Below are 26,610 nucleotides of genomic sequence, written 5' to 3' on the forward strand. Positions count from 1 at the left end.
GTAGTGGCTAGAAACTGGAAGATGAATGGATGTCCATCAATTGGAGAATGGTTGGGTAAATTATGGTATATGAAGGTTATGGAATATTATTGCTCTGTAAGAAATGACCAGCAGGAGGAATACAGAGAGGCTGGAGAGACTTAAATCAACTGATGCTGAGTGAAATGAGCAGAACCAGAAGATCACTGTATACTTCAATGCTGTATGAAGATATATTCTGATGGAAGTGGAAATCTTCAACATGGAGAAGAGCTAATCCAATTCCAATTGATCCATGATGGACAGAATCTGCTACACCCAGAAAAGGAACACTGGGAAATGAGTGTAAACTGTGAGGATTGTTTTTTTGTTTGTTTGTTTGTTTGTTTCGTTTTGTTTTGTTTTGTTTTGTTTCTCTTCCCAGATTATTTGTCTCCTGACACACTCTCTCACACTCTCCCTCTCCCTCTCTCTCACTTTATTTTTCTTTTCAGTCAGAATGGGTTTTTAGCTCGCTCTTTTAGCAGGTCAGCCTTGCTGCTCAGGAGGAGGGGCCGAGTCTGGGAGGGAAGGAGGAGCTCTCCAGGAGGACCAGCCTGGGAAGTGACGACCCCGGTGCAGCGTGAGCCTGGGGCGGGGTTTGGAGGCCTGGGAGGAGTTTCCGTGCCCGTTGAGAGGGAGGAGGGTGAAGGCGGAGAGGGGCGGGGCAGGGATCACGTGGGAGACGCGGCGAGAAGCCTTAAACCCTGCCCCTGGATGTGATTGGATGAAAGGGTCTCCTGGGGGATGGGCAGGGAGGAGCTTCCGGGACTAGCCAGCCCCTCCCGGACCGGGTTGGAGGAAGCGGGAAGTCTCCGGGCTGCGCTCCGTCTCCCGCGTCCCCCTCAGCTCCGATCCGGAGCGGGCCCCGCGCGCGCAGCTCCCAGGTGGGTCCGAGCCCGCGCCCCCGGGTTTCCCGGCTCCTGTTCTCTGCCCGGGCCGCTGGCTCTCCTTCTCCTGACCACGTGGTGAGCGTCCTGCGGGAGCATCCCTCTCTCCGGAGCGTCCTCTGGAAGAGCTCCTCCCCCTCCCGCTCCCCCTCTTCCGGGCTCCCCTCCCCTGCACCGCTCCGGGCCCGCCCTGCCCGGGTCTCCCGCCCGGACTTCACGCTGTGTCCGCAGGAATCCGGGAGGGCGGACGGCGGTCTCCGGCCCGGCGTCCCGCGTCCCCGCCCCCGCCTCTGGCTTCCAGGTTCGCCGTCCTCCTTCAGAGCCGACCCTCCGTAGGGATCCGTGAGCCCCGGCTTCCTCCCCGCGGGCCCCTCCGTCCGCACCGCGACCCGCGCTCTCTCGGGCGCCCCCGTCCCCGGGCCCGGGCTCCTGGGCTGGCTCCCTCGCAGGTCCCAGGCATGTTGCTCCCTGCCTCTCCTTTCCCTTGAGGGCCCCCAAGCCCAGGCTCCACCCCAGGGTCCCGGCGTCCTCCCCGGCTCCGGGTTAGACCTTGGAACACAGTCTCCCTGCTTTGCCAGCATCAGCTGCCCCCCGGGGCACGTTTGTCACTCCGGTATCCCCGACTTCCAGCCATGACTGATATCCCTCCCTCGCTTCCCAGACCTCTTGCTTCCCTGGCCCCTCTTCTTCCAGAGCCTTCGGGGCTGAATCCCAGCTCGGATTTTGTCTTCCTGTCTCCGGCTTTCCCTGCTCTTTCCCTGGTGGGTGCGTGGCACGGCCTTCCCCACCCCCGCCTTCCCTGGCAACCCTCCCTCCTCCCACGTCTAGCAGTCGCTCTATTATCCAGAGTTCTGTGTGTTAGTTGGGGGGGAGGGGATAGGGTGGAGGGAGAGCTCTGACTCAGGAGCCACTGAGGCCCAGACTGCTCTTCTCCCACCCGGGATCCCCAGCCCCTTGTACCTCCGGGGTTTCTGCAAGAGGACAGGGAGAGGAGGGAGAAAAAGAGGAGAAAGAGGGGGAGGGGATGGATTTTCCCGTTCAGACCATCTTCATTTTCCGTCCTGGCCCCGCCCGGCTGCTGCCTGTCTTTTCCCTGAAGCTGGGACCAGGCTCAGCCCCTGTCAGTCTCTGGAAACGCGCTTCCTGCCCATGCAAACCCCTTTCCCCTTGTGGGAGGTTCTCCCTCTCCAGATTCCGGGGACCAAGGCCTGGGCCAAGCAGGGACTGGGACAAATGCAGACACCCAAACTGGAGGGAAATCGGACGGTTTTATGATGAGGGTCCCCAATACAGGTCACCCAGACTAGGAACCCCAAGAGAAGCAGCCTGGGGGGGTGACGGAGTGGGTAAGATGGGCTTCTCTATACAGAGGTAAGAAAGGAAGGACTCTGCCAGGAGCACTAAGACTTTCTCTGGTTTTGAAATTAAATTAAAGTCTCCCTCCATCAGCTGTGACCATGGTTAGTAAGAGCTTTAGCTGTTGCTTCCTTTGTGGCCCTATAAAGGGGGTGGGGAGGGAGAGCAGTGGTGTCTGAGGCAAAGGCCCGGGACCAGATGAGGAACCTACAAAATGGAGTCACTTTGGACTCTGCTACCTCCCTAGGGAGCCTGGAGCCAGAGGGAGTGTGCCTGGGGGCCTCGGACGCCTCCCTCCGCTGAGTGCCGGCCCTCCATGACGGGAGCACCTGCAGCACGCACCACCCCTTCCAGGGACACCGAGGATGGAGTGGGAAGCTGGCGGCGCTTTCCCTGTGGATCCCTTCTTTACAAAGGAGGAAGTAAGTGTTATCCTGGGGGAACGGCCCTCCTCTGCTCTGTTTCAGACTGGCCCATGGGCTCCTCAGGAGCGTGAGCAACATCTGCACCATCAGCTCCGGCAGGAGGAAGGCAGCGGGAGCCTGAGCTCTCGGGAACTCCCGGCCATGGCCCATGGCGCAGATCAGAATTTTCATACATACAAGTGGGCGTGTGCTGTGGATACACCTGCACCCGCACCCGCACCTTTGTATCCCCGTTTCCTTACGTGGCTGCTCCCCGGCATTGAGAACACAAGCCAAACAAGCTCCGTTACATGCAACATACCATGAATCTGAGAAATGCAACGGAACGCAGCGACTAAACCCTCCAGAACGCTCCCCGGCCGACCAGTGCTCCACCTTAAGTGGCAGGCAGCGTGTTTCTCCTCCCCGTTCCTCTGGAACCTTGGCCTGGCTTTTTCTCATCTGGGTTCAGGGCAGTAGTTTTCCAGGCCCTTTATGGAATCTCCTCATTCACTCGAATCCCCCAGATCCCGGCCACCTCCAGAAGATTGGAGCATATTCCTTTACATCCTTTGAGTTTGTGGTTTTAGGACTAATCCCTCCCTTAGTCCATCCTCCCTCTAGTTGCCCTCCCTGTTTTCTTCTTTTCCCCTTTTCATTGGAGAATAAAATGTATTTCTCATTCATCTCTGTTCTGTATATTTTCCCTTCCTTTGACTAGATGAGTGAAGCTTAGGCATCAGATGTCCCCACCCTTTCCTTCCTCCTTGTTTGTAGAAATGTCTAATTGTGGGCCTCCTTACCTCAGATAACATTTCCCAGTTCTCCTTTCTCTCCATCACCTGAACTTATTCCTCTTTCCTTCTTTCCAGTCCCTCCTTAAGATCATCAAGACAGAAGAGAGCCCCTCCCACCTTTACTCTACTTTGATTCCCTCTATGAGCCCCAGTAGGGATCCCAGGGGACCCATCATCTCACCATAATTGAATATAACTAATTTGTCCTTTTATTTTGAGTCCCTGGGGCTAGTTCATCCTAGATTGCTTTTTTGATATTTCTCTTCCATTGTGCTTCACCTTCTAAGATTTTCTCCATTCGCAATCTTTTTTTTTTTTTTATCAGAAATCCTTGTAAGGATTTTCAGTAAAGTCCTTTCCCCCCATAGCATGATAGGAAGTTTTGTTTCAGGGATTCTTTTTGGCTCTGAGAGCATGTCCTTTGCTTTCTGGCATGTCCTCTTCCCAGTTCTGAGCTTCTTAACAATGTTGCTGTCAAATTTTGTGTGGTCCTAAGGGTGGCTTCTTGTACCAGAATTGCATCTATCTGGTACTTTGAAGAGTTTTTTCCCTGACCTGGAAGCTCTGCATTCTGACTGGGATGTTTCTGGGAATTTTCATTCCAGGCTCTCTTTCAGGAAGTGATCTGTGTTTCCTTGGCCATCAGGAGCTATATTCACATAAAAGCACAGAGGCCAGTTGTTAGGTTCTTACTAAGTGATAAGTTGGTACTTGATAATTCTCTAGTTCTGGCCTTTAGGGGAGTTTTACTTCTGTGAACTCCTGAGGAGGAGCTTACATGCTTAGGAGGAGCAAGTTCATTGGTTGAAGTAATTTTTCCCAGAAGCCCTTGCATTATCCCATGCCCATACTCTGGATAAAAGAGGATAAAAGAAGGCATCACTCTAGAGTTAGAGAGTCTCTGCTCTAGGTCAGAGTTGGAGCGGCTCTCTGGAGGAGAAGGAGTCTTGTCTGGGCCATACTTGAGGCGGCTTGAGGAGGAAGAAGAAGTCACTACTCTGGACCAGAGTTGGCGGCCACTGTCTGGAGACAAGGGCTCTCTACAGGAAGAAGAATCTGAGAGATTTGAGTTGACACAGCAGATCTCCTCCCAGAGAGCGATCGGCAGCTTCTGGAGAGATCGGCACATTACACCCAGTCATGGGAGAGCAAAGGAGATTGCCCATACTGGACATTCTGGCACTTTTCCAAGGCTCCTGAGACAAGGGAGGTATCCAGGACATAATCTCCTATGACCTCTAAGACTGTTGTTCCTGGACTTTATCTGGGAAAGGAAAGTTCTTTTGACTCCACAAGGTTCTGGGAAGAGCAGCTGACAGCACTTTGTGAGGCAAAATTCTAGGTTTCTTTATTTCTACTTTATCCTCTCTAGAAGATGTGGGAGGCAGCTCGATGGTACAGAGCAGCAGCCCTGAAGTCAGGAGGACCCCACAGGCCTCAGATACTTAACCCCAGCTGCCTCACCAAAAACAAATAATAAGGCATGTGGGGACTAAAGCTCAATTGCACTCTTGTGTCTCGGCTGCTTTTTAATGGCGTTCTGAGAGTCTGGTGGTAGGCAAGTCTGATCTTGGTCTCTTCTGGCTGACTTGTTTTTCCTTTATTGTCTTCCCTGTTAAGTCTCCTGAATTTGCCACAGTGTTTGTCCCGGCCTCGTGGGTGCCCTTTGGCCCCCACAAATCTGTAGAGAGTTTGATGTGTGGGCAAGGTCCTAGGAACACCCGGATTCTTTCTTCCATTGGGTCATCCCCATGTCTCCTCCTGCTCTTCCTTTTCTAAGAATCTACTTGGGTTTATGGCTAAACAAAGGGGCAGGGCTTGGAGACAGGAGTCCCTCCTCTGCATTTCTGCCTCAGTGTCTCTGATAACAATAGGGCTGCCATGAGGAGGGTGTCTGTTTTTTTGTTCGCCCATTCTGGCCCATGACTTCAGGTCAGACTTGAAGGTGGAGCTGGGCTCTGCAGCAGTCCTGGAGGGAAGGTCTGGGCTGCTCTTGTTGCTGCTTTCTTGGGGTGCTGACTGTTGTTTTATTACAGACTCCCCCCGCCTTGGGCAGCAAGGAGGCCTATACCCAAAGTGGTCTGTTCATTCCTCCTGCTCTGAGGTCTGTGGGACCTGGGTGTGAGTAGAGCAGATTACTGCTGGACTCTGTCCCTGCTGCCCTCCTAGTCAGCTGTGCTGGCTCTGGGGCAGAATTGTCGTTCCCCTTTATTCTGAGATTCCCTCCCTTGTTACTCCCTTCCTGGCTGGGCTGGAGTGAAGACCCTTCCTAGCATCCCAAGCCTGAGACAAGACCCTGCTTCTGCTGACCCTAACTTCCTGGCTTCCTGCCCCAGGGCCTCCCTCCCCAGGACAGATTCCCTTGACCCTGCTTATGTGACAGACCCTCGATGAAGGGTGACAAAACCTCCTGTTGCAGCTTCCTAATGTGGATCTGAGTCTTGCTGCCCTGTTATATAGGATCTGACTGCAGGAATACTCCCTGTAAAGTGTCTTCCTCACCAGACTTTTCCCTGAGTTTACAAGCTTTCCTTCTCTTCTCTCCCCTCCCCTTCCCTGAGCAAAACCAGATGACATTGATTTTTCTGAATGTCCTCATCAAAACCCAATCATTCAGTGACACTGTCCAGATCTCTTAGGAGGCTTTGGAGAGGACTTCCCTACATTGCTTCCCCTTCTCCCTCCACCATCCTGCTTAGCTACCCCAAAAGCGTTGTTCTCATGTTCTTCACTTTATATAAGATGAGAAAACTGAGACAGGTGTCCAGGAGTTTGCCCAGGTCACACAGAGGCTAGAGGGCAACTAGGTGGTGCAGTGGATAGAGCACCAGCCTTGAATTCAGGAGGACCCGAGTTCAAATGTGATCACAGACACTTAACACTTCCTAGCTGTGTGACCCTGGGCAAGTCACTTAACCCCAGCCTCACCAAAAAAAAAAGTGTCTTGAGGCTAGCTGGAAACTAAGGTCTTCCACAAGATCACCTTTCTTTTAAAATTTGAATCAAAATGTTAGTATAATAGTAAAGGATTAAATTATGTTGGGGACAAGGGGAGGGGGTCCTGAAGCCAGGAGAAGTTGAGTTCAAATCTGGCTACAGACACTTAACACTACCTAGCTGTGTGACCCTGGGCAAGTCACTTAACTTTAATTGCCTCACCAAAAAAGAAAAAAAAAAAATTAAAATTATATTTGGTGGTATTTGTTATTTTCATTATGTTGCCACAGTCTAGTCACGAGCACTGAAGATTCCTTCACCTTTTAGGTTGTCCGACATTTCTTTAAGGATTGCTTTGCAATTGAATTTTTTAATTCCTAGATACTGTATGCATATTTTGCTTATTTGGATGGGAATTCTCTCAATTATTCGAATACTTTATTACTATTTTCCAGAAATTCCCTTAACTTGGAAGGATTCAATGTGTATGTTGCAACTTTCTAAAAACTATTAACTATCACAATTAATGTGTGACTGTAAGTCTGTGTTTCCTCTCCAAGGACTACCTCAGCAGATTCCCAGAAATCTGGGGATATTTTTTAATAGTTTTCATTTTCTTTCACAAAGATATCATTTCTGAGATCTCTGAATCCTTGTTCTCTGATTCGGTCATTAATACTTCAATGGTAAATCTCCATTTAGGTTTGTATCTTTTTTTGGTGATCCCGGTATCAATTTCCCTTCTTCTTTCATTAAGCAGTAGAAGAAATAAATCTCTTACCCACAACTCCACTGATTCACTGATGAATGCAGGAAACATTTCTTTTACCTTCGACCTTTGAGACTTCAAAGGCAGCATTTTCCCTATTAACTGGATGTTACAGAAGTTACAGGACATGTCTCTGCTCCCATACATAGCCCCAAAGGTACTTATATTCTAGAGGGGGAAGGTAGTTAAGGAGGGCTGGGGGCAAAGACCAAGACATTCTTTTCAGATCTCAGGCCACTGCCCCTGATTACAAAAGTCAGGCCCTGCCCCAAGGAGGTTACATTCTCTGGGAGGAAGATGACTCTACCCTTAATTATTTTCTGATGGCCTTCTGGGTTTCAGGTTTCTAATTTAAGTTTCATTTCTCCAATTTAATTCTCATAACTGGGGAAATCAACTAAATATCCATCCATTTCTCATAGGTAATGAAAGGATGTTTTAATAATTTGTACCTTTTTACATTTGGGTGCAGTCTCTCTTTATGCTAGTACTTAATTTTTGTAGAAGTTCCACATGCTGCAAAGAAATGTGTATATTCCTGTTGTCCCATTCAGAAGATGCTGTATGTCCTTTACAACACTAACAATTGCCAAACCTTTTGTTCCAATTTTTCCCCCCTCCCCCCTCTCCCTCCAGATGGCAGGCTGACCAATACATGTTAAATATGTTAGAGTAAATACAACATATGTCTACATGTCCAAACAGTTGTTTTGCTGTACAAAAAGAATCAGGCTTTGAAATAGTGTACAATTAGCCTGTGGAGGAAATCCAAAATGCAGGTGGATAAAATTAGAGGGATTGGGGATTCTATGTAGTGTTTCATAGCCATCTCCCAGAGTTCTTTCCCTGGGTGTAGCTGGTTCAGTTCTTTACTGCTCTATTGGAACTGATTTGGTTCATCTCATTGTTGAAAGTGGTCACATCCATCAGAATTGATCATCATACAGTATTGTTGTTGAAGTATATAATGATCAATCTCCTGGTCCTGCTCATCTCACTCAGCATCAGTTGATGTAAGTCTCTCCAGGCCTCTCTGCATTCATCCTGTTGGTCGTTTCTTACAGAACAATAATATTCTATAATATTCATAGACCACAATTTATTCAGCCAATCTCCAATTGATGGGCATCCACTTAGTTTCCAGTTTCTGGCCACCACAAAGAGGGCTGCCGCAAACATTCTTGCACATGCAGGTCCCTTTCCCTTCTTTAAGATCTCTTTGGGATACAAACACAGTAGTAACACTGCTGGGTCAAAGGGTATGCACAGTTTGATAACTTTTTGGATATAGTTCCAGATTGTTCTCCAGAATGGCTGGATGTATTCACAATTCCACCAACAATGTATCAGTGTCCCTGTTTTCCCACAGCCCCTCCAACATTCTGCATTATCTTTCCCTGTCATTCTAGTCAATCTGACAGGTGTGTAGTGGTATCTCAGAGTGGTCCTAATTTGCATTTCCCTGATTAATAATGACTTGGAGCATCTTTTCATATAACTAGAAATAGTTTCAATTTCTTCATCTGAGAATTGTCTATTCATATCGTTTGACCATTTATCAATCTGGTTTTCCTTTTCAATGGGACTGGCTGAAGTTTTCTCAAAAAGTCTGTGCGACTAGGCCTAACTCTCATAGTCCCCATTCCCAGAGATCTGCAAAGCCAGAAGATCAGGCCTTGGACCCCAGGTTTCAGAAAGTCACATGATCTCTTGGCTCAGAGAATTCTAAAAGTTAGATCCTAAATGAGCTACAAGAAGGGGGTCCTAACCCTTTCATTGACCACCAGATTACATGTCAGGAAAGAATGTGTGTAGGACTTTTCTAAGGGCAGAAGACTTTGAAATCATTGACAGATTGCAAGAACAATCCCACTGTTAGGTCAGAGGGTCTCAGGATCACTCATATATCTTCCCTAAAGTCAAGGGAAGACGTATTGTTCTGTTCCTAAACCAGAAAACTTTTACAATCATTGACAGATTGTCAGGACAATATCACTCTGAGGTCAAGGAGACCTTGGAATCACTGATTCTAAAGCCAAAAGGCTCCTGATTCCTTGACAGATTGTTAGAACAGCAGCATTCAAAGCTCAGAGAAGCTTGAACTTATTGCTATATTTCCCCTAGGAAATTTAGGATTTATGGGTTCTCCCTTTCTGCTAGGTAATTAGGAGTTCCTCTGAAAAACTTTTCTTTCACATGCCTTGCCAGCTCTTTCACTTCGAGCATTCCTGGTGTCGACTGTATTCCTTCACTTTGCCTGTAACCTATTCCCCTAAATAAATGTACCTTTTGTCAAAGAGTGTGGCGAGAGCGCATTCTTCACATGACCCAATTCCAACTTTGGGTGCCTGCCATCATTTGGTGACAAACCCCACACCAAAGATCACATTAAAAAAAAAAAAAATGGAAAAAATGAGATGGAAAACCATCAGAATCTAAGTGCATTGGTCAAACACATGGTGCCCATGTAGCAGGCTGGGAACATAGACAAGCCTTGCCAAGCAGAAGGATGTTCAGATCTGTCCTTCCTTCCCAATATCTTGTCAAACTTTTGGTTTTTTAACTCAATGTCGTGATTATTCTTCTCCCAACATGACAGGTTTCCAGATATCTCTTTAAAACCTGTTTCGCATAAAGAATCAGACAATATTGTCCCCATGAATTGGTTTTTAATTCATGAAGGAAGCCTCTTTTTTAGTTACTCTTGCTTTTCTTTAATGAAATATTATAATTAAGGAATAAATGCTATTAACAAATGAAAACAAGTACAAATAATTATAAATGTGAGCTGTTTTGCCCATGACAACATCGTATCCAGAGTGACCTCAGAACTTCAATATAACAACAGGTAATTCGCTGGAAATTATCTACCACCTAGTGCAGGCCAGATCCTGATGGACATCTCTTCAGAATCTCCATTTTTCATCATATAAGACATTATTCCGGCTTCTCAGAAAACAAAATACATCTTTTCTTTAATTCTGTTCTCTTTTAAATGATTACTTTCTTCCAGAGTATGCTGTACTTGCCAGCTTCTCAGAAACTCTTTGCAGAATTTTCTTTAGGACATATCATTGGAACCACTACACACCTGTCAGATTGGCTAGAATGACAGGGGAAGGTAATGCAGAATGTTGGAGGGGATGTGGGAAAACTGGGACACTGATACATTGTTGGTGGAATTGTGGATACATTCAGCCATTCTGGAGAGCAGTTTGGAACTGTGCTCAAAAAGTTATCAAACTGTGCATACCCTTTGATCCAGCAGTGTTGCTACTGGGTTTGTATCCCAAAGAGATCTTAAAGAAAGGAAAGGGACCTGCATGTGCAAGAATGTTTGTGGCAGCCCTCTTTGTGGTGGCCAGAAACTGGAAACTGAGTGGATGTCCATCCATTGGAGAATGGTTGGGTAAATTGTGGTCTATGAATATTATAGAATATTATTGTTCTGTAAGAAATGACCAACAGGATGAATGCAGAGAGGCCTGGAGAGACTGACATGAACTGATGCTGAGTGAAACGAGCAGGACCAGGAGATCATTGTACACTTCAGCAACAATACTGTATGATGATCAATTCTGATGGATGTGGCCCTCTCCAAAAATGAGATGAACCAAACCAGTTCCAATAGAGCAGTAATGAACTGAACCAGCTACACCCAACAAAAGAACTCTGGGAGATGACTATGAACCACTACATAGAATTCCGAATCCCTCTATTTTTGTCCGTCTACATTTTTTATTTGCTTCACAAGTTAATTGTACACTGTTTCAAAGTCCGATTTGTTTTTTACAGCAAAATAACTATGCACATGTATACATATATTGTATTTAACATGTATTGGTCAACCTGCCATCTGGGCAGGAAGGGGAGGAAAGAAGGGGAAAAGTTGGAACAAAAGGTTTTCAATTGTCTATGTTGAAAAATTACCCATGCATATATCTTGTAAATAAAAAGCTATAATTATAATTATTAATAAACTAAAACAAAGAAACAAAAAAGACTATGTCACTGGAATCAGTATTGCTGAGAAAATTTCCTATCCTACGTTCTTCCTGATTACACAAGGAGATGTATTCCACATAAGACATTTCTCAGGTTTGTTTGTTTTCCAACTGATCCTATAAACTGCTTTTCTCAAAATTCAAGAAGACTCTTACTGACCACTGTTCCAGGAGCTGACTCTGACACTCACAAATGTGCCCTTTGAGCAAATCCCTTCTCTGGGCTTTAGTTTCCTCCTGGAAAATGAAGGGTGTTGGATTCTTGAATTCTGAAGGGAATTTCAATTCTACATGTTATGATATTTGTTGGTTTAGGAGTTGGTGACATTCAGAGATGTGGCTGTGGACTTTACCCAGGAGGAGTGGGGCCTCTTGGACGATGATCAGAAGGAGCTGTACAAGGAGGTCATGTTGGAGAATGCCTGGAACCTGCTCTCCCTGGGTAAGGACATTTCCCTTATCACCTCCAATTCTGCAATCAAAGGGAATATCTTTGGGTCCAGTGTTTGGGGGGTCGTGTCTTACGATGGGGAAGATGCTGGTCTCCTGTGTCCAAAAGACAGGATCCTCCTGCACTGTTTTGCATTGTATGATAGGAAAACTGAGGGTGTCCTTTGTTGCTCCTGATGCTGTCTCTTAACCAATTTTAGGCAGCTTCAAGTCAAAGATCAAGCATCTCAGACAAGGAACTAATCTCAGAGGTTACGTTGCTAACCTCTACTTGGACAAAAACTTATTTCCAAAGCTCTGAAAATTGCTCAAGCAGGTTTTCCTTACAGCCTGTTCCTCTTTAGGGTAGTTCTAGCATTTGGAATATTCTTCTTTTTAAAGAGCATTTATTTAAATCCCAAAGTCCTAGTTGTTCTCATTATAAGCTTGTCCTCAATCTGCTTTCCCATTGCCCTCAAATTCCATCATAAATGGTGGGAAAGGGGTGGAAGGGAATAAGCATTTCTTTTCAACTACTATTGCCAAGTGTTGTGCATCTGCTTTATTTACAATATATTGCTGACAATATTATGTAATAACTCCTTCTAGGAAATGAGCTATTTTAATTATGCCAAGTCCCTAAATTTTAAAGAAGGAAATATTCTATTTGCATCCAGATAAAGAACTAATAGATAGAAATATGTATAGCAGAATTTTACACATCTGTATGTTTTTATGTATATATATATATATATGTGTGTGTGTGTGTGTGTGTGCGCGTTTGCTTATATGTATTTGTGTGTATGAGTAACCGTGCATACTACTTCCAGTAGCCATCTCTTGCACAGGGACAGGCAGAGGCAGGGAAAAAATCTACATCATAATTTGGTTGTCTATTTGAAAGAAATGGCAAGTTATACATTGTAGATTTGCAGTTTCGTGTTCAATCATCTTTTTTATTGAGCCATGTTATAGAAATGCTTTTTTGTAAATTAAAGATAAAGCAGAATTTGTCATTTTATGTCATATTAACCTTCCATGTTAGGTGATACTGTTATCCCACTTTTAAGAGCTGAGGAAACTAAGACAAACAGAGGTTTCATTGACTTACCAAGGGATATAGAGTCAGTAATTGTTAGAGGCTTAATTGAAACACAAGTGCATTATGTCTATCTCCACTGGCTCCCTTAAACTTTTAGATAATTTCTAGATAATGGATAATGGAAACTGTGGGATGAGTTTGTCCTTCCAAAAAGAAAAGGTGGCATGCCTTCTGATCAGGCTAAAGGCTTCTCAGGTCCAAGACCTCTTTTTTCCCAGGTTAAAAGTTTCTGCCAGAATGGAGCCTAAAAGTAGAGGTGGGGGGGGGGGGGGAGAACATTTGGCTCCTTCTCAGAACAAGTGTACAACAGCAGAATGGGACACATGGAGGTCCTTGCTTAACAAGCACTAATAGATGAGTATAGACTGATGTGTGTGAACCTAAAGGGGTGAATCCTAAAGTGGAGGCAGCTCTGGATCTTCACCCTTTCCCTCAGGAGAACTGAATGACCAATTTCTCTCCATCTTCTTCCCTAACGGATTTCCCTCTCCAGGGCTTCTAGTTCCCAGTGAATATGTGATCTCTTATTTTAATCAAAGAAAATCTCAATGGATGCTGGACCAAGGCCTGAGGAACTGCTCTCCAGGTGAGTGGGTGCCACCAGGAGTATGAAAGCTGTAGTGACTGAGGCTTCATGGAGTTACCCTTAAGTCAGTGCTACATTTTAGAGGGAAAGAAAGCCATGGAATTGTTTTTCAGATATTCCTTGGCAATGATGTCTCAAATTGGTCACTGGCTCTTGGGTTCTAAGATGGTTTTAAAATTGAGGACTTCCTGATTCAAGGCCCTAATCACATTGTCTCCACTGTACAGCCAGCTGTACTCTGATTATGAAACAGTTAATAGCAAAATGGTCACACATGTATGAGGAGGAAAGAGAAAGAGAATCACCCAGTGAGAGATGGAATTTCATTTTTTAAACACTCTAGCCAGTCAAAATTGTTTGCAAATTACTCTTAAAAAGAGTTATATTTCCATTGACTCTTGACAAGTGCTTCTTCAGAAACTTTTTTTTTCCTATTACTGGTAAAGTGGCTAGTATACTTAAGGACCAACGCCCACCAATTCCTTTAAGAAACTGCCAGATAAGGGCAACTAGGTGGCGCAGTGGATAGAGCACCAGCCCTGAATTCAGGAGGACCCGAGTTTAAATCTGGTCTCAGACACTTAACACTTCCTAGCTGTGTGACCCTGGGCAAGTCACTTAACCCCAGCCTCAAAAAAAAAAAAAAGAAAAAGAAAAGAACCTGCCTGATAGAAGAAGAGGAACATAACCAGAAGATAAGTTCAAATTAAAAAGCAACCTCAGCATTTTCATGAATGACACTCCTAGGTCTGTTTTTGTAGAAAGGTTGTCTTCTTACATGATGATTTCATGATGGGCTCTACTGTGTAATCCTAGTGACCATGATTTTCAAGTACCCTGCCAGCCCTGCTGCAGAAATGGAGGTCCAAATAATATCCTGATTTGGTGACTACAGGTTTGATGAAATGGGGTTACTAGGTAACCCAAGAATGAAAGAACTATTCTGCTACAATAAGAGACAGGCACTGAGGGTCTTTTCTTGGCTGTGGCCATTTGTGCAGGAATGCCCGACCTTCCTGGAATATTGGAAACAATCTGATGTCCAGTGGAGAAAATGAAAAAATATATGATACTTACGAGGAATCACAAAATCCCAGCATAATCTCCAAAAGCAGTGTATTCCTGAGCACCTTAGTTTGAAATCTCTGACAAAGATAATTTTTAAGGTAGATTTTGCACATAGTTGTTGTCCTAGGGGACAATTTACCATTGAAGAGCATAGACAGATTTTGGGGTCAAATCTCTTGAGTCCCTGTCTCAATAAAAGACTTGCAACAATCTTCTTATTCTTTTGTGCCACGGGATGAATAACTCAATTTCTGCATTGGATGATATTTTTACATGTGGATAGTTTCATGCATTTTTAAAAATTATATTTGGTAAAAGAATATGTATAGGGATACAATATTAATTGTTTTAAAGAAATAAGTAATAGCCATGATTTTAAAAAAAGGATGAGAACTAAATAACTTATGCTTTAGATAAAATGCAAAAAAGGAAGAAAAAGAAAATCCTACAAAAAGCGAGTGTTAGTATTATAAATGTGACCTCAGATAATGCAGAAAAATAAATAAATAAATAAAATTAAAAGTGATCAGCAGAAAGTACAGACAATGAAAGGGAAAGAAGAAAATTGAAAGTGGAGATAATTTATCAAATGCTATAGTGAAAGCATACCCATTCCAGTCTTAGCCCCTGGGATTTGGTTCAACTCATTCAACCATTCTGAACTGTTGGCCTCAGTTGGGCACACAGTGAGAATGAAGGCGTTTATTGTAAGAATCCAATGTATTTGAGCAGAAAGCTCATTAGAAATTAAATCATCCTTAGAATGTGAGCTAATGAGATTTTTAAGTGACTGATTATGGACATTTTACTGACTATTTTGGAAAATAGAAAATTAGTGAGTTTCTGTTCTACTGATGGAAGGAAGAGGCTATAAATATATATGTGTGGGAGTACAGTGTCTGTATTTGTTTTATTGTCATTCTTTTTTCAGAAAAAGAAATCAGACTGAAAATAAAGAACAGTATTCCAGAGTTAAGTCTTCCTGCAGTAGAAACTCACAAGCCAAGATTCATCAGTGCTGGTCATGGTCACTTCTCTTGGAAGGATATCTGTGATACACTTGAGAAAATCCACACTGGAGAGAAATCTTATGAGCATAATCAAAGTGGAAAAGTTTTCACAGAAAGGTGGACTATTACTGGACATAAGAGAGTCCACATTACAGAGAAACCTATTGAATATAACCAACATGGAAAGTCTTTGAAATATAAAAATAGTTTTCCTCTTCATCATAAAATCCATGCTGTGAAGAGACCTTATGAATATAACCAGGGTGGAAAGATTTTTAGTCATAAAGGAATTCTTACTGTACATCAGAAAATCCACACTGGAGAGAAACCTTACGAATGTAACCAATGTGGAAAGGCTTTCACACAAAAGGCAACTCTTACTTCACATCAGAGAATCCACACTGGAGAGAAACCTTACGAATGTAACCAATGTGGAAAGGCTTTCACACAAAAGGCAACTCTTACTTCACATCAGAGAATCCATACTGGAGAGAAACCTTATAAATGTAACCAATGTGGAAAGGCTTTTGGAGACATGAAAGTCCTTACTGTACATGAGAGAATCCACTCTGGAGAGAAACCTTATAAATGTAACCAATGTGGGAAAGCTTTTACACATAAGGTATCTCTTACTGCACATCAGAGAATCCATACTGGAGAGAAACCTTATGAATGTAACCAATGTGGAAAAGCTTTTACACATAAGGTATCTCTTACTGTACATCAGAGAATCCACACTGGAGAGAAACCTTATAAATGTAACCACTGTGGAAAGGCTTTTAAACAAAAGAATGGACTTATTGAGCACCAGAGAATCCATACTGGAGAGAAACCTTATGAGTGTAACCAATGTGGAAAAGCTTTTCTACATAAGACATCTCTTACTGTACATCAGAGAATCCACACTGGAGAGAAACCTTATGAGTGTAACCAATGTGGAAAAGCTTTTCTACATAAGACATCTCTTACTGTACATCAGAGAATCCACACTGGAGAGAAACCTTATGAATGTAACCAGTGTCGAAAGGCTTTTAGAAACAAGGGAGCTCTTACTATACATCAGAGAATCCACACTGGAGAGAAACCTTATGAGTGTCACCAATGTGGAAAAGCTTTTACATATAAGGTAGCTCTTACTGTACATCACAGAAATCACACTGGAGAGAAACCTTATAAATGTAACCAATGTGGAAAGGTTTTTATACATAAGGTATCTCTTACTGTACATCAGAGAAACCACACTGGAGAGAAACCTTATGAATGCAACCAGTGTCGAAAGGCTTTTAGACACAAGGGAGCTCTTACTGTACATCAGAGAAACCACACTGGAGAGAAACCTTTTGAGTGTCACCAGTGTGGAAAAGCTTTTACACATAAGGTATCTCTTACTGCACATCAGAGAAACCACACTGGAGAGAAACCTTATAAATGTAACCAGTGTGGAAAAGCTTTTAGAGACAAGGGAACTCTTACTGTGCATCAGAGAATACACACTGGAGAGAAACCTTATAAATGTAACCAGTGTGGAAAGGCTTTCACAAAAAAATCACGTCTTACTGCACATCACAGAATCCACACTGGAGAAAAACATCATAAATATAACCAATGTGGAAAAGCTTTTATACATAAGGTCTCTCTTACTGAACATCAGAGGATCCACACTAGAGAGAAACCTTATGAATGTAACCAATACGGAAAGGGTTTTATATAAAAAATAGGATTTCTTCTTGCCAAATCTCTGAAGAAAGGTGAAAGCATGAAAATAAGAAGGAAAATTACTTAGGTAGAGAACATTGGGACAAGAGGTGCTGATGCCTTCCATACTTAGCCTTTCTCAGCCATAACACTACATGGAGAGTGAGGTAGGAAAAATAAAAGATGACTAGGGATAGGAAATAGCGCCTTAGCCATATTGGATCCTTTTTTTCCACCTGGTCACCTACTTGCAAGGCAGCATGGTATAATGGAAAGATTTGGACTCAGAAGACTTGGGTTGATATTCTAGCATCGATCTTTCTTAGAACTTCTGCAAGTAAAAGCATTCATGAGCCTGATTCATGCCAGACCTTGGCATGTAGGAACCAAAAGAGTTGCAAAAGGTGTCCCCTGCTTCTATGGAGATCACAGATTGCTGGGCCTGACAACACAAACCACTAGGTAGAAACCCACCTTGGACCAGATAGTGCCTCATTAAATCACTGAATCAATATTGTCTTGCTTTATCCTTGTGAGAACCCATTTTACAGAGAAAGAAACTCAAATAAACAGAGACCCCTTGACTCGACTATCAAGTTTCTGAGTTGAGATTAAAACTCATGTTTTCATTTCTTAAGACCTACTAGTCTATCTACTGCAACATCATCTGTATTCTGATTTTATAACAGAATATTGTAAAAATATTCTCACATATGGGAGCTAGAAAATAGAAGAAAAATCGGACAAAGTCCCACTTAGAGATAAAAATTCATTCTTTTCAACTCTAACCAAGTAAAAGCTAATTAGTATTAAATAGATTGACATTTCTATTGATTCATGACATGCATTGTATTAAATGACACAAGGACAAAAAGGGCAATTGCAAATAATGCTTTGTGATGTTGGGTTGTTGTTTTTTTCAGTGATTTCTTTAATTTTTTTTTTTTTAAATAAAGCTTTATTTACAGAACATATGTAGGGGTAATTTTTTTCAACATTGACCCTTGCAAAACCTTTTGTTCCAAATTTTCCTCTCCTTCCCACTCCCCTAGCTGCCAGGTAGTCCCATACATTTTAAATATGTTAAAGTACATGTTAAATCCAATATGTGTATAAATCTTCGTATAGTTATCTTGCTGCACAAGAAAAATCAGATCAAGAAGGAAGAAAAAGAAAAACTGAGAAAGAAAACTGTTAGGATTCTTACAAGGTGCTAAGTAAATGGAATTAAGGAGACAGTGGTTAAATCTAGTTTAGCATTGATTTAATCCTACAACAAATAATGGTTTCCTAGTGATATAATGATTGGTGTATACTCAGTGTGGAACATATAAGGAGGAGCTCTGAGGGCCAGAAAGGACAAGCCCACTAGAAGCACTGGGAGCCTCAGCCAGGTTCAGTGGAAGAGATTCACAAGCCAGAGAAGGCAGCTTAAGCTCTTGGAACCAAGACTACATAAGGCCTCTAAGAAAAACTAGCAAAGCCCCAAGTGAAGGAGACAATACTTTGAAGGAGACAATAAAGGATTTGGACTTTAACTCCTGCCTGCATTTGGGGTAATACAGAACTGAAATGAAGGCTGCACCCCAAAGCCCCCTAAGAAACCTGCTCCCAGAGAACATATTTTAGAGAAGAATATTACATTTTGGCGCCCAATCTGGGGCTCAAACATATCATACAAAAGATAGGTGGGGTTTGATGGCAGTTGAGGTTACACCCAGACAGTCTTCAGCACTTCAGGACTCCGATATGATTTACCAGCCAAAAAGCAATCAGATAGCAGAAAGGGATTACAATTGGAGAGAATAGTCTTTTTAACCCAACAAAGGGCAATGTCCAGTGAGAGCAGCTCCAATGTAATTGCCAGATGATGAGGAGAAATCCTGGAAGTGGTAAATCGAAGGGACTAGATAGGTTAACTGCTTGGGAGAAAGGCTTTGCTTGTATTTCTACAGATGGAGAAGGAATCAGATGGGTGCCAATGAGCCATATGGGCCTTGTCCATCAGAGAGACACAGAAAAAGAGAAAAATCTGGAAGCAAAGGAGAAGGCCTGAGAACAAAAATCTAAGGAATCATTGCATTCCCTAACACAAGTTGAGACTGTTGCAGAACTTGAAAAAGCAGCAGGAATCATTGGATTCTTTGAGATGAAAAATTGTCAATGAGAGTACTGCAGGACTTCAAAACTTTCAGGAATTATTGGATTCCTGGCACATGAACTAATGGACAATAGAATTCTTTTGGACTATTTCTAGGACTTATGGACATGTATAATTCCTCATGTTCATTCATGTTATTTGTTACATCACTAGTAGCCCATGTTATATTACTATGTAATTATGTGTAATACCTCCCATATTGATGGATTTATGTATACCTGTTTCAAATGAGCCCTTTCAAAACTCGATATTACCAATATGCCAATGATATGTTAGCAACATGCCATTTGTATGGTAATTTCTCACAGACATTGGATCCAAAGAATCAGAACTTGCCTTTAGGCAGCTTCCCCACTACTGAGCCAAAGTATTATTGCTGAGGCTATTGCTACTTCTGCAGGGCATTGAGAGAGTAATGTTATGCAATAAGAAATGATAAGCTGGATATTGTCAGAAAAACCTGGGAAGACTTAGCATGAAGTTAGCAGAATGAGGACGACGGCGCACTCGGTAACAGCAAAATTGGTCAGTGAAGAACTGGGAATGACAAAGCTAGTCTGACAAATCTGAGTCATAAAAAATGCTCCGCACCTCCAGAAAAAGAATTGATGGAATCATCAACTGATGGATGAAGGTAGAAGTATATGTTGTACTTTATTTCTCTTATATTTATTTAATCTGCATGTAACTATATTTTGCATGAGTGCAAATGTATAATCTATATCAAATTGCTTGCCTTTTCAAGGGTGAAAAAGACAGGGAGGGAAGGAAATAGAGCATTTGTACTTCAAAATTTTTAAAAGGTGAATGTCAAAAATTGTTTTTATATGTAACAGGGAGGAAATCAAACATTTATAAATAATACCTACCTTCCGGATTTGTTTGTGAGGATCAAATGAATTAACATCTATAAAGTACTTTGCAAAACTTAAATGTCTCTACAAATACTAGCTATAAGTCTAGAACCAGAATAGGGAGACATCATAAACTAATAAAAGTTAATGGGTTATGGGCATTAGAAGAAGTAGGAGATACCAAAATAGGACAAGAGAAGGGAACCATAAGGCGGTAGAAAGCAATAAACAAATTGAGATGATTCAGTACTCTACAATGCACCAAACTAGTGAAACTGTTCTAATTTCAATGAATCATCTCTGGCAGCAATAGCAAACTGGAAGCTATAATCTTACAGTTTTGAGATGAAGCGCATCCAAGATATGTCAGATACTTGCCATCCTTTAAAAGTTATAATTGAATTATCACCAGGGGAAGGTCCTTTGTAAATGGTAAAGAAACAGAGTTTGCCTTTGGAAGTGGAGAACACTCCTTCCTCTTCTTTCAGAGCCTTATTTTGTGTTCCTTTTTAGCAGACTTTCTCTCAGACAGTTGTTATGGTAGGTAGGGAAATTAGAAAGAACTCAGAAATTCATCTCTAGGGAAATGTTAGTTTAAAAGCTCCTGACATATTTTCACTTTCAAGGAAATGTGTATTATTTTAATGAAAGACTTGCTGGCTGAAAGGATTCAAAGGCTAGAATCCATTGCTGATCAGGGAAATTCAGGCACTTCTGAAGACTCATCAAGAGGGTGCAACAGAAATAGTTTTACACTTTCAAAAATAATCTTATTGAAATGGATCCCAGGAAATCTAAAGGAGTATGGGCTAGGGTTATAGGTTTGCAAGTTTGCTTGTACATGAGACAATTAGAGAAAGAGCAAAAATTCACTCTCACCTTACAACTATAGATATTCAGCTACAAAAATACATGAAATCATTGTGAATTCACTTCCAAAATGTGTTGTGTTTATCCTTTTGACCACATTTTTGTAAACACCATTCTTGTTTATGGTGTTTGCTCTCCCATGGGGTCCTAAGCATTCACTTGCTGCCCAGCACAGTGCTACAAACTAGGGATAAAAAGACCAAAACCAAAAAGTCCCTCCTTCAGGAAATTTCCATTCCTGTGTAATGGGTATGGATGGGGGAGGAGAAGAGATGAGGGAGAGAATTTGGTATACATAAGTTAAAAAAATAAATGACTGGATGGATGAACAACTTTTCTTAAAAAGAACTTGTGTTCCACAGTAAACCTTCCACTGAGAAGGGCAAGTCAATGGAAGGTTTTCACAGTTGCTGGAGGCCATTTAAAGCACTTGAGATATTATTAGTGGTATGCTGATAAATTTTTAAATGGCTCTCCAAATGGAAAAAAAAAAAAAAAAAGTGTGTTTGTGTGTGTGTGTGTGTGTGTGTGTGTGTGTGTGTGTGTGTGTGTGGTTTGCCAATTTCCAAGGTGCAACTAGCAATTCCCAGGTGTTTTCCTGTAGACCTGGAAATGTACTGACTTACTCTATTGGATGATAAATTTTAAACCTGGAGATTAATATCAAAAATATTTCTGTGAAATCTCAAGAGCCCCCTTACAACCCTGAGGGCATCTTGTAGTTGGAAGCAGGTTGATCTTCTGAATTAAGTATAAAGACTCTAGCTCCCGAGCAGGGATGCAATTACAAAATTCGAGCCCTTTGCCTCTAGTCACAAAAGTGGAAATCTCCAAATGCAAAGCTCTTTTTTCTGAATCCTATTGTCTCTAAAATTGCGTAAAGGCATAGAACAGTAGCAGATTGCCTAGAAGTCCTAGAGTCAGGATAGCCAGGATTCAAATCCTGCCCATGGTATTTCTTCAGTGAGTAGCATTTAATTCCTCATTGAGGCTGTGGATGGCTCTCAACCTCAGTTTCCTAACTATAAACTGGGAATAAGAACACCTGTAATAACCACCTCGCAGGGAATGAGATAACATCTACTACTACTTAAGTCGCATGGAATATTTCTCTGCTATAAGAAATGACAAGGGGAAGCTAGGTGGCTCAATGGATAGAGCACCAGCCGTGAAGTCAGGAGTTCAAATCTGACCTCCGACACTTCCTAGCTGTGTGACCCTGGGCAAGTCACTTAACTCCAATTACCTCACAACAACAAAAAGAACTAAAGAAGAAATGACAAAGGGAATGCTTTCAAAAATAACTGGGGAGATTTGATGATCTGATATAAAGGCCAGTGGGCAGAACCAGGACATGGTATACAACAACAGCAATCCTGTAGCATAATCAATTGGGAGAGAGAAAGAATTAACTGTTCTAATCAATGCAATGATGTCCAACTTCTGCAAGATGTCTGATCACAAACTCAGAATCAGAGGTTAGATGACCTCAACTATCTAATCCAGGATAACAGTGACAGAATAATAGTCCCCTCCACATTATATACTTGGCAAACTGTCATCTCTGCTCCAATTTTAAAATCTCTAGGCAGGGGATCCTACAATTTCTCCAAGTTCTACCTTAGCATATCTCTAATTGTTAGAAAGATTTTCCCAGACTGGCCCTTAAGTTTCTGTGTGGTGATGAATGAGTCACCTGATTTTATGGACAGTTTCATTATTAGAATGAGAAGAGAGGAGGTGATATGGAGGGGTAGGAGTTGTCACTGAACCACTTGGCCAAAGCAATGGCTTCTCTCCCCCAGCAGTCAAGACTCCTTCAGCTGACTCCTACTGGGAACTGAGGACTTCTAATTGCTAGAACCTGAGTGACCTTCAATTCTCCTCAAGCTCCAGCATCAGGTTTTTTAATCTATCATTTCTTCCTAATTTTCATATATTACAGGAGAGACTCCAGATATTAATGGAATCATGAAAAATCACATTCTATTCCAAAAGTACTTCCCTAACTTTTCCTATTCAATCAATAATCCTTTAAAAAACTTACCTCAGTCCTGAAATGTTTATATGATTTCCTTTCTTTTGAAGTTTTACCCAAAGTTAAAGAGTTACTTACAATTGAACTGAAAGATGGGTCATGCTGGTAGCTCGGAAGCTTTCCCATGAGCATCCATCAGTTTAGTACCTCAACACTGTGTTCCTATACTTTCATTTATCTAGTTTTCCTGCCTACTCAAAATGTGAAATTGCTCCCAAACAAGTGAGGTATCATCTTATATCATTCACAAAGACATTTGAATCTTTTTTAATCATATACCACAAGGTGTTTTGTTTTTTTTATCCAAATCTATTTATTTGAAAACTATTATATGTGTGTGTGTGTGTGTGTGTGTGTGTGTGTGTGTGTTAGTGGTATTTTAAAATAAGGTCCTTTTGTTCCTCTTTAGGATCAAGCATCACTTTGAACAGTCACACCTTACAGCATTTTATAATTGACTTCAGCCTTTTCCTTCACACAGAAATGATTTCTGCCCTTTTCATCCCCAGATTGCAGAGTATCTTCCACTCTGAATGAGTTTCTAAACATCACATGAAAGCACCCTAGTCAGACCTCTGGTCTGTATCCACAGAAGGAGACATGGAAAGGTGAAATAACCAAGCCTCATCCCCCACACTGCGCTCACCCAAGGCTCCCTATTGTTCATGCTTTAGGACAAAGAAGTTACAGCTTCAAGAACTCATTTTTAAATGAATTCATCATGAAAACCACTAAGCTCCTGGAAGGGTCAGCTCAAGAACCACCTACATCAAGACCTTTCTGGATTTTCCCTGGGTGTCAGAGGCCCTCTCTCCCTGTCACCACAGACTCCAGAAAGTTTCCAGACATCAGTAGCTCAGTACAAGAAAACACGGGAGCCACAGCCAGAAAATAAAGTAAGCCAGCTTTACTGAGTCTTGCTCTGGCCTTCTAGAAAGTCAATGAGAGACTGTATTCCTTACACAGCACAAACCGCCCTGACTGATTCTTCCCACGCTCTGTGTGCGCTCACCTGGGGAGGAGTCGAAGTCCCCAAAAAGGCTGTAAGCTCGCCGTCCCTCTCGGCCCTTCAGTTCCTAAGCTGCAAGGACGGCACCCCCAAGCTGGGAAGGCTTGGGCAATGAGTTCCGGGCAGATTGGATCCCGCCCATGTTCAGTGACACCTCCTCTCTCCAAAGTCTCTTATCTACAACACCTGGGGCTTCCAACGAGCTACAGAATCACCGCCCTTCCCTTCCCCCCCTCCTATGTAAGTGGCTGTATCCCCCACCTACCTGAAGGAAGGTACCAAGAGGACGACTCCCTAAACTGTACACAGACTTGTGTAGGAATCCGTGCATTCATAGCTTGCAAAGCATTCTGGGAGAAGAAAATACATGTCTTAACCCCACTCCCTCCCACCTTCACCCAATCCTCAAGTCCAATTTAGACGTCCTTATATTTGAAAGTTAGGAGGAGGACGTAGAGTATTTCTTGATAAATGTAATTTTTATTTAATTATAACTTTGAACTAAGCCAGAGGGGAGAAAAAAGTTGAAAATCTCTAGTAACTTAGAACCTCTTTTTAAGTTGATATGTATGGCAATGAACCTCATTTTTTGGTCTACTTTCCTTTAAAAATAAGAATTATAAGGTCATCTTGGAGAGAAATATAAGAATAATTCCTTATAAGTATAAAGTAACTGGTCTAGGAAAACCAAGGAGAGCTGGCACTGATGGAGAAAAGTTTCAAATCTGATCTCCATAACAATCCTATGAAGTAATTGACCTAAACTATAAACATTACCCTACTTTTCTGCCTTCACAGCCCCCAGCCAGCTTAGTCTGGCTTTAATTCTAAATTCCAGTTATAAGATCTACAAAAGGCTGCTCTCTTCACAGGATATTTCTCTTATTTGCATATTTCTGTGGAAACACAAGATCTCATATTTCAGGCTGTATAATGACAACCAGGAGCAACTAGGGTAGCAAAGGGATGGCCAAGAGAGTTTATACCCAGCCCCTGACCTATCTGGGTGAAGCTGGGCAAGTCACTTAACCCCTTTGTCTCCATTTCCTTAGATGTAAAATGGGATTAACCACAGCATCTAACTGTCAGCATAGTTGTGAGGATCAAACTGAGATAACTGTAAGGTGCTTAGGGCACTTTATTTTATGTTAGCTATTATTGTTATTGGACAGTTAAGTGGAGCAGCAAATAGAATATTGTGGATATAGGGAAAACAGTACTGAGCATTAGGTTTGGAACAAGGAAGACTCTTGTTTATCAGTCCAAATCTGACTTTAGACACTAACTGTGTTGCTTTGGGTAAGTTACTTAAGTCACCTATTTCCTCCTCTGTGAAATGAGCCAGAGAAGAAAATGGCTACTTTTACCAAGAAAACACCAACTGGATCATTGCAATGTCACTATAACACTTGAACAACATTCTGATTTTTAGAGTGGAAAAAATACTGGCTTTGGGACTAGAGGATCTGAGTTTAGATCCTAACTCTGCCGCTTATTACCTGAGTGATCTTGGGTAAATTAAGTAAACCTTCTTGGGTCTATGTTTTCTCTTCTATAAAGTGAGGAGAAGGATAAAACATGATCTTGAAGGAAGCAGTCTCCTAACTTGTTTTGATCATATTTACCTCTATCATAAAACATTTTTGAACATGAATCTCTGATGTGTGTGCTTATTTATAAATTATATATATACATATATATGAGTGTGTGTGTGTGCATGTGTGTATCCCTGTTAAGAATGGTACTTATTATGAAGCTTATTCCAACTTTGAAATCCTGAAGGGAGGAGATCAACATGAAAATTCTAATATTTGATGTTGGTCAGTGAGGAACTCTGGGATTTCCTGAACCAGGCATTGACATGGGCAGCTTGGAACTTTGGGGATCTCGTTGCAGCTTCAGGGCACAGAGAATGGAATGGAGGGGAGAGCCTGGCGGCAGGAAGGCCAAGAAGCACACTACTGCAATGGTCCAGAATGAGGGCTGAGGATAGGACAGTGGCTACCTGAGCATTAAGGTGACAAGAAAAATGTGGGGGAGAAGCACAAAAATTAGGCAACTGATTGGAAATGTCAGCTGGGAGAGGATGAGGAGTGAACAATGACACAGATGTTGGGCTGAAATTGACAGGGTGGGAGGCTGGAAGGAGGGCGGGGCCCTAAACCACAAAAGAGAAGAGTAAAAGAACAGGCTGGAGGAGACACAATGTGATCTCCTGACAAAGATACGTGTTGCAAAGAATAAAGACACATGTGGCAATCCAGCCATCCCTGCTTATCCTAGGAGGAAAGAGTGAGAGACTGAAAGAGAGCAAGCCAGAGAGTGAAAAACAGAATGAAAAAGGGAAAGAAACAGAATGAGTGAGACAGAAACTGTTTTTAAAAAGAAAAGAAAAATAGCTTTTTTTTTTCTTTTTCTTTCTCTTAAAAATATATTTCAACTGGGACACTGATACATTGTTGGTGGAGTTGTGAAAGAATCCAGCCATTCTGGAGAGCAATCTGGAACTATGCCCAAAAAGTTATCAAACTGTGCCTACCCTTTGACCCAGCAGTGCTACTACTGGGCTTATATCCCAAAGAAATACTAAAGAGCGGAAAGAGACATATATGT

At 42.3% G+C, this 26,610-nt stretch overlaps 1 protein-coding gene across 6 annotated transcripts in view; it reads left to right on the forward strand.

Annotated features, from left to right (window-relative positions):
* Positions 1 to 734: 734 nt before the first annotated feature.
* LOC141544497 (KRAB domain-containing protein 5-like) overlaps positions 735 to 26,610 on the forward strand; it is a 47,800-nt gene continuing 21,924 nt past the window's right edge. Inside the window, exons 1-5 of one of the 6 annotated variants that reach the window (XM_074270767.1) lie at positions 796 to 986; positions 2,512 to 2,686; positions 11,491 to 11,617; positions 13,200 to 13,292; positions 23,498 to 25,651. In XM_074270767.1, the coding sequence (XP_074126868.1) occupies positions 2,630 to 2,686; positions 11,491 to 11,617; positions 13,200 to 13,292; positions 23,498 to 23,544 (324 nt within the window). In that variant the 5' untranslated portion in view covers positions 796 to 986; positions 2,512 to 2,629 and the 3' untranslated portion in view covers positions 23,545 to 25,651. The other 5 variants (XM_074270768.1, XM_074270760.1, XM_074270759.1 and 2 more) reach the window with 5 other exon arrangements.

Source organism: Sminthopsis crassicaudata, chromosome 5 (assembly GCF_048593235.1).
Source record: "Sminthopsis crassicaudata isolate SCR6 chromosome 5, ASM4859323v1, whole genome shotgun sequence".
In the NCBI taxonomy this organism is placed as follows: Eukaryota; Metazoa; Chordata; class Mammalia; order Dasyuromorphia; family Dasyuridae; genus Sminthopsis; species Sminthopsis crassicaudata.